General features: G+C 45.2%; 1 protein-coding gene across 3 annotated transcripts in view; it reads left to right on the forward strand.

Annotated features, from left to right (window-relative positions):
- Nucleotides 1-7,960: 7,960 nt before the first annotated feature.
- LOC143103707 (potassium voltage-gated channel subfamily KQT member 2-like) overlaps nucleotides 7,961-13,765 on the forward strand; it is a 43,918-nt gene continuing 38,113 nt past the window's right edge. For all 3 annotated transcript variants that reach the window (XM_076267498.1, XM_076267496.1, XM_076267497.1), the window contains exon 1: nucleotides 7,961-8,253. In XM_076267498.1, coding sequence (XP_076123613.1) covers nucleotides 7,961-8,253 — 293 coding nt within the window. The remainder of the gene's footprint in view (nucleotides 8,254-13,765) is intronic.

The following is a 13,765-nucleotide window of genomic DNA, read 5'->3' on the forward strand; positions in this document are numbered from 1 at the left end:
CACCAACAGTCCTTGATGACTCTTTCCGGAAAAATCTGTTTAAAAGTGTTAGTTGGTATTTCTTTATTGTGTTCTCGTTCCCAGTAGACGGTGTTGCTCTGCTGGTGAGATGAAGAGGGCTTTCCTTCAGGTCCTCTGCTCCGACCCAAGTTGTTTGTCACTGTCTGCTTTGTGTAGATAACAGTGGCAGCATTGTTCTGCAACTTTCTAGGCCGTTGAGCTGATTTGTGATAGAGGTTTAATGTTTCTTTTCCTCTTTTGGGAAGAGGATTTGACCCTTTTTATGCAATGGCCAACATCAATGCATACTTTTAGCTGGGATTCTTCCAGCCCTTGGGGCCATCTACAGATACTAGCCCTCCAGTCTTGCCACATGGGGGCAGTAGAGCATCTGTACACAGACTGGAGACAGAGAGGCACTGGGCTGCCAATGCATTGGTCCACAAAGCCTACTCTGGCATAGTAGCAGCTTGTCTCAGCATGTCTTAAGTATCATCCCTGTTGTCGCCAGAAGTGACCACTATTTAACCACTGTTAAGATCCACGACGGACGCAATTGGGGATGTACAAAGTGAATCATTTAGAGGCTCACTATTCCTGTCGGACATTTAGTAGGACAACGCTGACATTAAACCCCTAAGGTTGCCTGTGTGAAGTGTTTTTCACACAGCAAAGGGAAAAAATGTGGAACTGCAGAAAGGGCCACTTTTGTGCGAAATGAGTCATTTCTATCACCGCTGTCGGCGAACTGGAAAATGAGGCAGATGTCGTCGTCGTAGAAAATGATTCAATTTAATCTCGTAATGGAGACTGGCTCCTTAAAATAGAAAAACGAATAATTCAGGATTGTCAATTAAACGGTCACCCCCGCACAGCGTGTTGATGAAGTGAGCCATGACGTTTTGGACCTGCATGAAAGCGCACAAATATTGAGTCATTTCTAGCCGAGATCCACAGTGCTTTCTGCACCTGGTACAGGAGGTGGGGTGTGGGGAGGGTTGGGGGCATTGTATGCATTATGTGCATTACTGTGTTGTGGGTTGTTAAGTGGCCTCTTGGCTCTCCCTCGCGTCATGTGGAGCTGGAGGGTGCCTTCCTCTCTGTGAAGAGCAGCTGCAGAGTTTGACCGTAAGTGGGTTCCAAGCGAGCGTTTGAAACGGTCGCAAAGTATGCTTGTTATTCTCTCCACCTCCACCTGTTCTCCTGCCTGTGTTAACAATGCATTTGTCTGTGATGCGTAGCCTTTGCCAATGCATTAGGCATGGCTTTATGTTACAGAGGCTGTATATTCCAGGCTGTACCCTGTCCTGGGTTATCTTGTATAAGTGAGGCAATTTATGTGACGCTTAGATTGCTGTCCAACAGATTTATTTCATATCTGCAGCTTCTTCTGACTCTGATGAGACTCCAGTGTGAAGTGATGGTGCTGCCTCTTGTCTCAGTGTTTAATGCCCCACAGGATCACTCCACTTCAGAGTGTGGATCATGTGCTCTTCAATTAGCATGTTCGTCCCCAGTGACAACACTCCTCCACAGAAATGGTCTCAACTCCTCACACTGTTGGTCTAAGCCGTGCTGATCTGTTTTACCGCCCTGATGACATCATGCATCTTACTAAAGGTGGCACGCGGCCAATCGAGAAGGGGGGCAAAAACCAATTAAAGATGCCGTTGGCAGATCAGTGGAGTGATTTAGCGTTTGTGTTTTTTTTTTCCCCATCACGCGCCACACTCGCTGCCAGTTCCCGTTTGTTTTTTGAGCCCGCTGGGGAGCCGGAACGTGTTATGAGGGGCCACGCACAGCTGATGGGAAGAATAATTCCCTGAGCAAACACCTCATTAAGGGGAGATGGAGAGGGGGAGCGGGAATAGGAAGGCAGCACAAGCCTGTGTAAGGCCAGACTGTAGATCAATCCTCACCCCCACCCCACAGTTCCTGAACCTGCTGACACACACACACACACACACAAACACACACACACACACACAGAGGCTGTGGCCCTTTGGGACAATGTGGAGATTGCTGAGTCATCCTTTACCACCAGGGAAGTACTTTATCGTAATTTATGTGCACTTTTCCCCTTGTGAACTCTTGCTGATAGTGCACCAATGACCCCACCCCCACCTCCACCTCCCCCTCAAAACACACACACATTGGCCCCTGCGTGAGCCATGGAGATGTCCCGTAGTGCTCTGGCTGACCTCTACAGCTGCGTGAGGGCCCTGTATCAATGTCAACTCTCCTCAAGGTCCAGGCAGGCAGGCCGGCAGGAGCGCAGGAGGGCGGGCGGTGCGGCAGCAGAATCCTAAGAGTCGCCCTGAAGGCTTTGGCGGCCCCGCTGCTGCTGCTGATCCCTGGCTTGAGCCGAGGTGCTTTGATCGCAATGGCCTTGGCAATCCCTGCGTTGCGCCTTACATGGTGACTTGGCTTTCTGCGAATCACCCCTCTCTCCCTCCCTCTTTCTCTCTCTCTCACTCACTCTCTCTCTCTGTCTTCATCTGTCTCTCTGGTGGTGTGTAATTATCTTTGCCTTGTTTTGTCTCAGTCCATCTCACCACCCATCTGTTCGTGTTTCTGCCGTCCTCCCTCATCACTACCACCATCGGTGCAGCCACCACCCTTTCTCTTTCCTCTCTTCACTCCTTCTCTGCTCTCTTTCTTTGTCTGACTCTTTTAAAATACATGCACACACACACACACACACAATCCAGATAAGGGTTTTCTGAGGAGTCTGAAATTCAAAGAGGCCGGCAGAGTAATCCCCTTTCTAGTTGAAGTGAGGGTATATGAAGGGAAACACAGCTAGATATCTCTGTTTGGAGAAATAGGAAAGCAAGGAGAGCAAGCCGTGGCTGGATGGTTGTGACCAAATTAACCATTTTCTTCTCTGTTCAGTCCAATAGCTTTACTTTATTTATTATTGTGTCTTATGTCATAATTACAATGCCGAATACCACAGAAGATTACCATCTTGACATGGGCTTAAGAATAACAGCACACAAACACATGCACTATGTCAGCTTTATCATGACATGTAACATCATGTAACATGAGAGAATTGGGTGATATGCAACATGAATAAAGAGCTGTAGGGCTATTATTAAAAGAGGAAGATGTTGGAATGTTTGTGACCAGAAGATCACTTCCAGCTCCGCTTTCCTGTCACGCATCTAATCCTTGTCATTCCTAGTTAGTAGTCTGCTGTCCTCATAGCTTCTCAATGAATGTGCACTTTAACAATCCACTTCACGTTCTGCCATTATAGATGTCATGTGGGTTATGTCCTTTCCTTTACAGCCCTATGCAAGTAAGTGAAAGCGGGGACGTGCTGAAGTTGTTGCTATGCTGCGCTATGCGCTGCACTTCAAGGCTACAGCTGCCGAGCAGCACATACCTGATGCTCAAGTGGTGGAGAGAGAGCAGGCCACGTCTCCATGGTTACCGATGCCTAACCTGTTTTCATCGGTGGGAAAATATATTGGCATGTGGGTTGTGAACAGCGATGCTGGTGTTTCGACTCAGTGCTGCTGTAGGCTACATTAGTGGCTTACCATGAGAACGTGTGGAGGGGGTGAGTTGGAGGGCAGGAACAGGTGTTTGCCGTGTGGCTCACTGGCAGATCAATATCACATCATCAAAGATAAAAGACCATCACTAACCCCAGGGCCAAGTGCATTTCCATTAGGTGTGACAAATCTGCTTATGCTTTGGAAAGTGTAGGCTTATGCTTTGTGTAAAACAACTCCTGAGATATAAGTATAAAAACACGATGCTGTAATAAGTAGGTTAGAAATAAGCATGTGACTAGAATGACCTATATAGTGATGTTTTATAACTGTTTGAGATATTATTTAAATGTGTTGTGTTAATAAACAAAGTGGTAAATGCAACAGCAGCCAGACACTAGTAAAAGGGGGAAATTATCAAAAACATTTTGACAGTGTTTTATTTACATAGCCTATATACATAGGCCTACTGTCTTTAACTCTGCATCATACACTCATGAAAGTAAAGGTGGTTTTTTTTTATTTATTTATTTTGTTTTATTTTTTTCAGCAGGTTCCTTTTTCCCCCTCGTCATCTTTGAGAAAACAGCCTTGTCTCGCCACTCCGGGCTTCAGGGACAGAAAACAGAACAGGCTCATTGTTCAGTGGGTTGTTGCCATGGAAACGCATCCCTGAGAGATGAAAACCAATCCGCCATCCGAGCTTATGTTTTTCTGATTCTCTGTGAATGTGTGCTGTGGGGATATCCATTCTTTATGAATAATTTACTACCATTTTTTTCTAATATTCTCAGCACTAGCATGTTCACTTACTATAGTTTTACCATCTGTAAGCGACCATAACCTTCCATGTCTGTGTAGGCTATGCTGTAGGGCTTGCTATGGCTACTCATTTAATTAGGTTTATAGTGATAGGCTCATTCACACCAAGAACGATAACTAGCCTATAACCATAACGATAAAAGCGTTCACACTGAACAACGATAAACAAAGTCTCTCCTTGTGTTAATGAATGTGACGGTTAAAATTCAATGGGTTCTGATTGGCTATTACATTTTTATCGTTCTGAAAATCGCTCTGAAAGTGATCCCCAACGATATTGTTCTTCATGTCGTTATCGTTATAGGCCTAGTTTATGTGTGAACGTCGTCATTCATATTAACGAGAACGATATTTATTTATAGCTATCGTTATCGTCAGTGGCATAACTATAGTAGCCTAGGTGCAGCAAGTGCAGTCGCACCAGTGCCCGTGACCTCCCGGGGCCCGTCGCTACCCCCGCCCTGCCTCCTTTTTTTTTTTTAGAACTTTAGAATGTTAGAGCACGGAGAATGAAGCGTCACTTTGACGATCTATCGGAAGATGAGCGCTTAACCGATGCAGAGAGATACTTCAAAGTGCAGGTATTTAATGCAACTCTGGACATCATAATCAGTCAGCTCTCCCAAAGATTTGCAAGTATGCGGGAAACTTGTCATGTGTTTGAATCTTTACGTCCTATGACCCTTCAACTCGCAGGTGATGATGAACTGCTTGAAAAGGCAAGACGTTTGTCAGACCATTATAGCAGGGACATTGCACCGACATTCCCAACACAACTCCTCTCATTCAGGTCTTGCTTTAAAGCAGAGATTTCACAGAAGTCATCTATTTTTCAACTTGCCAAAATGCTGGTGGTAGATTATGACAGTGTAACATCCACATTCGGGGAAGTGTGTATTCATGTTGTTTCTGACATCGGTGACTGTGGCAACAGCTAAGCGATCTTTTTCCAAACTCATTAAGTTTTTCCAACTTATTAAGACCTATACCTAAGGAGCAGCATGGGACAGGAGAGGCTCCGTGGGTTAGCTATCCTGTCCATTGAAAATACGAGAGCCAGAGCATTAAATATTGGGAACATCGTTGACGATTTTGCACAACGAAAGGCTCGTAAAATGGCCTTCTTCTAACGGCCTAATTCACGCATATTGGGGATTGTATGCATATGAATGATTTTATTTGGTTTCTGGACGGTTAAATAACTTAGGCTACATTAAGTTTTGTTTCTGCGCAGTGCGAGTTTATAAGCAAGCAATCTACGCTTGCAGTTTCAGCAGAGGGTTGAAGAGGCATTGAGTGTTCCCATAATTCCATGCGAGTTGATGTTAATACAGTAATATTAGATTAACCTGGCCTGCATGCTGTTAATAAAATTATTTTTTAATGTTTTCACATGTAATGGATATGTAGTCGTGTGTTTTTTATTTGAAATTGTAATCTGTAACTACTAAACTACTTCGGTGCCTCAGGCCCTTTGCATAAACAATTGAAGTCACCATTAATGTGTATTGCATGTATCAGAGCTAATTCATCCTGGGCCAAAATTCGTCGGAATGTAGTCCGTATAGCGCTCTCGCACCTGGGCCCACCGTTGGTTCGTTACGCCACTGGTTATCGTTATTGGTGTGAATGGGCCTTATGTTTGCGTTTCCTATGTTGATGTTTGGGACTAGGAGGGCTAGAGGACCTGTTTGTGGTGATATCTTGCTGGGCTGACTGAGCTGTGGCACGAATCAATACAAGATCCTGAGATCAATTCCTTCCCTCCTTTTTCCTTAGCTGACCTGCTCTTCAAGTGGACAAGCCATCCGGTAGACAGCCCCATCCCCAACCTCTGTACACACACCTTTAACAGAGTAATTAGGTTCTGTTAACTTGTCATGTTGTGTAGCCTATAATATGAGAGGGAAAAGGAGGTAAACACTCAACAACTCTTACACAATCAAATGTACTGTTTTGTGTTGTATAGTAGTTAAATGGTATCGGCCAAATTGTATTTTTGTTATTATTCTTAACAGAAATTCTGCTTTAACCATGAAGAACAATTTTAGCAGGTTTATTTAGCAGGTTTATTTATGTCCAGCTAAACCTCAACCACATCAATGATTATGCATAATTCAGTGTTGGTCAGTGATTAACAATGCCTTTGTGCTGGCAAATCCCAGAAATTGTTTTTTTTATTAGACCCATGATATAACTGATTAACTGATGTAACTGATTTAATGTTTGTGTATTGCTGATGATGATTGGAACACGGCAGCTATTCCCCACCCATCTCTCTTCTCTTCTCACATAGGGCTGAGCCACATGCGGCTTGATGGGTCATTATGGTGGATGTCCCACATCCATGGAGAACCACATGAAGCATAATGGAACGTGAGGGCCAGAAGTGGCCAAAAGGCTGACATCCCCTGATTGGAAGAGGGTTACCCTGACCATAGAGGTCACCTGGCCTTTGCTGGTCACTGTGACACTGGCATTCTGTTCTGCAGGTTTGAGGCTCAGGGGGCCAAGAGATGCTGAACAAATCAGCAGGAACACTCTGTCCTGCTCTCTTTGCTTATTCCCCGCCATGCTTTCCCATTGTTGTGTTCAATTCTGTTCGATCCCTCTCCACCCATCTCTCTCCCTCTCTCTCTCTTGCACACACACACACACACACACACAGACACACACACGCTCATGCACACTGCACACTGACACACACACACAAACAAATCCAATCCTGTTGCTTTCACTCTTGCTTTGCTCCCATCTTAATTATTTTTACCCCTGGCTCTGATCCAGTCCTTTGTCATTTCTCCTCTATCCATTTCGCCTGCTCTTTCTCCTCCTCCCACTACCTTGGTCTCTTTTCTGACAGTGACCATTTTGGGTGGATTGATGCCTTCTGCTAAATGTAGGGGAACTAGAACCCGGATTAGCTAGATTTGCAATACATTTTTGTGACTAACCTGATATGGACATAATACAAATTGTGCAAGAAAAAGAGAAGAGTGGAGATGTATATGTTTTGTCCTTTGTTTTACTAATAAAAACACACCAAATAGCCTACTTTCTAAATTGAATTAACTCAATCCCTTGTTACAGAAAAATATCAGAAGTTCATGGTCAAATATGGATCACAATGGTTCTGCATTATTGCACATGTGTACTGATTTGGCTTACAACTGTGGACAGGCAGTAATACATATTTGAGTTAGTGGAATTAACAATGGCATTTGAGACTGTAATCAAGAAATGCTCCATGACAGACCAAAAATATTAGTTTGTGTATTTTTCTTGCGCCTCGTTTTTAATCCGATCTCCAGATTGATGTTTACGCCATTCTGAAGTCTGAATAATTAAAGACTTTTTTTCTTTCTCTTGAAGTCAGGTGGCCGGAAGGTGCCGAGGGGGAGCGCGCGAGAGAAAGGAACAGAGAGCGCAAGAGAGAGAAAGAGGGAGATTGCAGATTCTCCTTCTTTCCATTAGCGACATTCACTCCTCTCAGAAGAAGCTTACACGTCCACACTTGCGCACTAGGCGGACCTCTCACGCCCTTCTCAGTTTGGTTCCTGAGATGCTCCTACCTGGCAAAGAGATAGATAACCCCTCCAGCAGCGGCTCCCCATGACGGTATTACCCCGAGCATGGTGCAAAAATCCCGCAACGGCGGGGTCTACCCCGGCCCCGCCGCCGAGAAGAAGCTCAAAGTGGGCTTTGTTGGGCTAGAGGCAGGAGCGACAGACTCGAACCGAGACGGGGCTCTGCTCATAACCGGCACCGAGGAAACCAAACGAGGCAGCATCTTGAGCAAGCAGCGCTCCAGCATCTCCGGGAAGAAACCACCGAAGAGAAACGCCTTCTATAGACGGCTGCAGAATTTCCTTTACAATGTATTGGAGAGACCAAGAGGATGGGCGTTTATTTACCATGCTTATGTGTGAGTAATGGCATTGGGTTCACAGCCTAATATCTATTATGTTATAAAGCCACTCAAAATCATAACACATTGACAACCTGACGTTCCATGCTTGAGGTGGCTTTTCGTGGCGAGCTGCGTTCGTTGTTCTTTTGTTGCGCTATGTGTCGAGATATTTCTGTGTCTACTGGGTGGGAGATTCAGCATTATTAATTGATACGTCCCCTGCTCGCACATACTTAACACAATCTCCCCCATGAACATGTTTTAATTTCCTCAGAGCTTATTTAAAAATTGCGTTTTGTCGCCTCAGTCTTCGCCTACTCAGTGGCGGCACGAGCTTTGTTTTTGAATTATTTAGCAAACAGTCTCCATCCACCATGTGAGCACATACCGCAGACTTTTTTCTGTTGCTGTATGCTGCTGCTCTATTTCAGGATTTCTAAATTAGTCATCGGCTGCACCAGTACTCACACCAAACGGCTTGATAATTAACGTTTGTCAATTAAAACCCAGGGACTGTTTTTACATTTAAGCAACGAAGTCAAGGACCATATAAAATGTCTATTCTCACAGGTGTTAAGTGACTTTTTAACTGGGGTACCCTAATCTTCACTACGTTTCGGCTTTAATCCTCGCCATATTTTGTTACGAGACGGTGTGCTGTAACCTGCATGTTCATAATAAATATTGTAAATATTGTTGCAGGCATCCATGACAGGTATCGGTTTTGAGTTTTACCAAACAAGCTGGCGTTATACAACTGCTGGGTGCAGCCTATTTGTTTTCTCCAAACCCTTGCTTTATCTCAACCCATTTAACAAGAGGAAGACGACATAATTGAGCGTAATATGATGACGCTTGCAGGCCCCTCGTGCCGTTTCAGTACCACAGACGGCAGGACAGCTCCAGTGCCTCGCCATGCTGGAAATTGTATTGCCCGTCTGAGACTAGTCTTCCACCTCCAGCAAAGATGCTGACTGAATTACCATAGGGTAACAAACTTGCACTCCCGTAATGTAGGACAGGGCGAATTTCCTGCAGCTCGGCGGGCGCGAGGAAATCCTTACAGTGTTCCTTCATTGTGTGTCATGCTGAGCATACATTTTTTGCTCGTGTTATCGTTTTAAAAACTAATATGTCGCGGGAGGTCTAGAAATAGCTGCAAGGTTTGCTGCTGAATATGAAACGTCCGACCTGTGGGGTTTTATGATAACATATCCCAGGCTACATCCGGTCCTGTACTCAATAGTACAACAAAGTAGAGAGTTCTTCAGGTGCAGCTGCTGATATACTAAATCATGTGTAGGCCTACATATTACTGGATGCACGTATAGTATACACTTAGAACATGTAGTAACCCTTTTTTCTTCATTATTTTATCCTACTGATGGATTGCCTTTCATACAAACCACTATTGAGCCGAGCTACCTATGCACCAGTGATTTGACGTTTCCATTTGATTTGAAGTGTGGGCTACAGCCAGAGGTTATTGGAGGAGGGCATAGAGCTAAAAGAAGTATCTGTGGATGGCAGACTGACAGTAGCCTTATCACTGGAGTAAAAACAGATCTGCTGACACAAGTCTGGGTCTGTCTGCTGTAGCCTATGTGCTCCCTCTCTGCCATGCCCCCTACCCCCCCCCCCCCCATGCAAATCTGGGCAGAGCAGAGCAGAGGTAGCCACATTTTGCTCTAAGCCCTGTGGTCATGTGTCTTGTGCATCTGTAAGTGTCAGGCTGTGTGGATGTGTGCATGTGAGAGGCATTCTTATCCCACTCAAGCCCTTTTCATGCTGACAGCATGCATGCAGGTATTGTGTTGATTTGTTTGTGTGTATGTGTCTATGTGTGTGTGTGTGTGTGTGTGTGTGTGTGTGTGAGAGAGAGAGAGAGAGAGAGTGTGTGTGTGTGTGTGTGTGTGTGTGTGGGTGGGTGTGAGAGAGAGAGAGTGCATACATGTGTGTGTGTGCTCAAGTGTGTGTGTGTGTGTGCATGAATTTGTGTCCATACCACGCTGTGCTAATTTGTTAAAAACTGTTGCATTTAAGTTAATTCTGCAAACCAACCACCACAAATGGAATTCAGTTCTGTGGGAAACACTGATGTGCACACACTGCCGATATTATGTGTCTGTCTGTTCATGTGTGTGTATGGGAAACGTGTGTGTGTGAGTGTTTGTGCGTGTGTGTGTGTTTGTATGGGAAACATGTGTGCGTGTGTGTGTGTATGGGAAACTTGTGTGTGTGTGTGTGTGTATGGGAAACGTGTGCGTGTGTGTGTGTGTATGGGAAACGTGTGTGTGTGTGTGTGTGTATGGGAAACGTGTGCGTGTGTGTGTGTGTATGGGGAAACGTGTGTGTGTGTGTGTGTGTGTATGGGAAACGTGTGCGTGTGTGTGTGTATGGGAAACGTGTGCGTGTGTGTGTGAGTGTGAGTGTGTGTGTGTGTGTGTGTATGGGAAACGTGTGTGTGTGTCTGTGTATGGGAAACGTGTGTGTGTGTGTGTGTGTGAGTGTGTGTGTGTGTGTGTGTGTGTGTGTGTGTGAGTGTTTGTGTGTGTGTGTGTTTGTGTGTGTGTGTGTGAGAGTGTTTGTGTGTGTGTGTGTGTGTGTGTATGGGAAACATGTGTGTGTGTGTGTGTGTGAGTGTTTGTGTGTGTGTGTGTGTGTGTGTGTGAGAGTGTTTGTGTGTGTGTGTGTGAGTGTGTTTGTGTGTGTGTGTGTGTGTGTGTATGGGAAACAACAAGCCACGGCAGGCTTAATGGTGGGCTCGTAGGCACCACTGGGTCCCCATGCTGCATCAGCGCTTCTCTGATTAATGGCCGTCATTATCACAGAACGCCGTGACCTCACCTGCCTGTGGCAGGTGTGAACCAGGTGCCCCTTTTTGAGATAGCTGAGAAAAACCTGCGTGAACACTGGTCCCCACAGACCTGGCCTGGCCATCTGTGTCACCCGAGCAAAAGTGGCTTACATCGAACTTTGTATTTTTATAAAGGTGAACTGCTTTACAAGGCTCCGGTGTTGGCTGAGCTCACTCTAGTGCTCATGGACTGTTTTAAATAATGTGTGACCTTTTTGAGATTTAATGTTCCTGTGCCGCCTTTATTGTTAATTGGCAGAGGCACATAAAATGTAAGCCATATGGTACAAACGCGGAAACACTCCAATATAAAATGTTTTTTTGAAATGAACGAGTCGGTGGACAACAGGCTTCAGCACTGTGTGCCTGTGAAAGCCTCAGTTATTTGGACCGACCAACACGATCTGGCAGGAATGGGTTGCAATCTCCCGCAGCACACACAGTCTGCTACCTGTCCTTTACCAAACCATTCAGGCTTTCCTCTCTAAGACCTATTTAAGCACAGAAACAGTGGCAACGATGCTATTTAACTTATTACTAAGCAGTTTTCAACAAATTGCCCCAAACGTGCTCAATACAAAAACGCCAAATGGTGTTCATTATTTACAAGTACAACAGACTGCCTGCTGAATAGGTTTGAGGATGCTGAGTTGCTGACAAGCTGTTAGAAGCTCTTTGAAAAGAGGAAGAACACACACAAACAAACACACTGTCAGCGGAAGAGCAGGATTCTTGCATCCAGATGTAGGTGGATGCTGCTAGCGATGCAGTGGCATGATTGTGGAGTGCTGCAACGTTCCTCTACTGTACTAATGGGTGGTGTGCTTGTTCTCTGTGCTCTCTGCCTGGAGTCGGCCTGTAGTGTCAGTGGGGGCTAAGCACTGGAGCACTTGTAGCACGTAGCGATGTTGACACCAGCATTCGTCTATCTGAAGGCTTGGGGCCAAGTGGCTAATGAGGCATGAGGAGAGGGACGGGCAGCATCTCTCTCTCTTTTAGCCACGTCTCAGATCGATCATATCAACATCGAAACCTGCGTCTCTGCTTACCGCTTTGGGGCCCCACGACATTTGCTTGAGTGGGTCCGACTGTCTGTCGGGGCGTTTTCATATTGTTGTGGTTCCTTGAGAGTGGTTGATGATTTTAACAAATGGCTGGTGTTGCCTCTGCCCCTCCAAGTACATGATTCTCCATTTGTGCTGCTGTAGGTCGTAGGCTAGCTGAGATGATCTCTGAGAGGTTCAGTTGGCCTGGCAAAGTGTTGCGTTGCTGGGGAGATTCATATTGTGAGTTTTCTGGATGTCTTTATTGTATATAATTTTTCAGACAACATTGTGCCTGGGTTTGTTGCGCTTTGAATCAATTTGTATTGCCATATTAGCTCTGTGAACTGATAAGCAGCAAATAACAACATACATTTGACCAGCACCATGAGATTAGGCCTGCTTCACGCTGAGAGTTAGCAGAGAGAGAGAGAAAGACAGACTGACAGACAGACTGTGTGTGTGTGTGTGTGTGTGTGTGTGTGTGTGTGTGTGTGTGTTAACAGGCTGGCTATGGCTCACTTCTACTCAAAATGGCCAGAGCAGATTTGACAGGTAGGGGGGGTTTAATGTCTGAAATGAAGTTACTGCATCAAGATTTGCTGTAATACAAGCAGTGCTACACACACACACACACACACACACACACACACACACACACACACACACACACACAGACAGTTCCCCCAAGCATTTGCACTGTATGTGTACTTTGAGCATGTTTGTTCCTCATGCATTATTCACACATGTTTTATTATTGTGTTAGTATTTTATTACTAACCTCTATCCCCTTCAAACACATACTGTACATGCACACTGAATCTCACTGTAATACCATCATCAGGTCCCCTCCTTAGAAGACTTGTCAGTGCACCATAAACCACCCTCAATGCTGGCCTGTCAAACAGGCCTCCCACCAAATGTCACCTCTCTCTCCCTCTCTCTCTCTCTTTTTCTCTCTCTACCTCTCCCTCTTCCTCTCTCTCTCTCTCTCTCTCTCGCTCTCTACCTCTCCCTCTTCCTCTCTCTCTCTCTCTCTCTCTCTCTCTCTGTCTCTCGCTCTGCTTCTCTCTCCCTCCGTCTCTCTCTGCTTTGCTTCTCTCTCTCTCTCAGTGTGAACACTTCCTGGAGCTTTCTCCAACACCTTACACTCTAAATCAGTCGAGTCATGACAACTCAGTGCCTGGCCAAGACTGTGCAGAGGCTTCCGAGTCGCAAGAGGAATGACCTGCTACCTTGGCCAGTGCCACTGACTGGACTATGGGCCAGAGCCTCTGGGAGATGTATTTTTGCAATGATCTAGTTTTTGAAAAGAGGGCTAGGAGAAGGCAGAGGAGGGGTCAGTGCTGTTTCGGTGTTCACATGATCTCTAGCCGTCTGGGGAGGTTTATAAGTCTAATTATTGTGTAGATATCCTGTGGCCATATCAGCTTGCCTGCACAGAGAAATATTTGACACTTTTTTGGAACAAAATGTTAAGGTCCATCAGTTATCATATTTGACACTTTTTTGGAACAAAATGTTAAGGTCCATCACTTATCATATTTGACACTTTTTTTAAACAAAATGTTAAGGTCCATCAGTTATCAGCACATTTTACTCATTAATGTGATGTTCCCAATGAAGG

This window comes from Alosa pseudoharengus, unplaced genomic scaffold (genome assembly GCF_046254945.1).
Source record: "Alosa pseudoharengus isolate Yale_2024_CS ecotype anadromous, Long Island Sound unplaced genomic scaffold, YU_APseudo_1.1 YU_APseudo_1.1_scf_5, whole genome shotgun sequence".
Taxonomy (NCBI): domain Eukaryota; kingdom Metazoa; phylum Chordata; class Actinopteri; order Clupeiformes; family Clupeidae; genus Alosa; species Alosa pseudoharengus.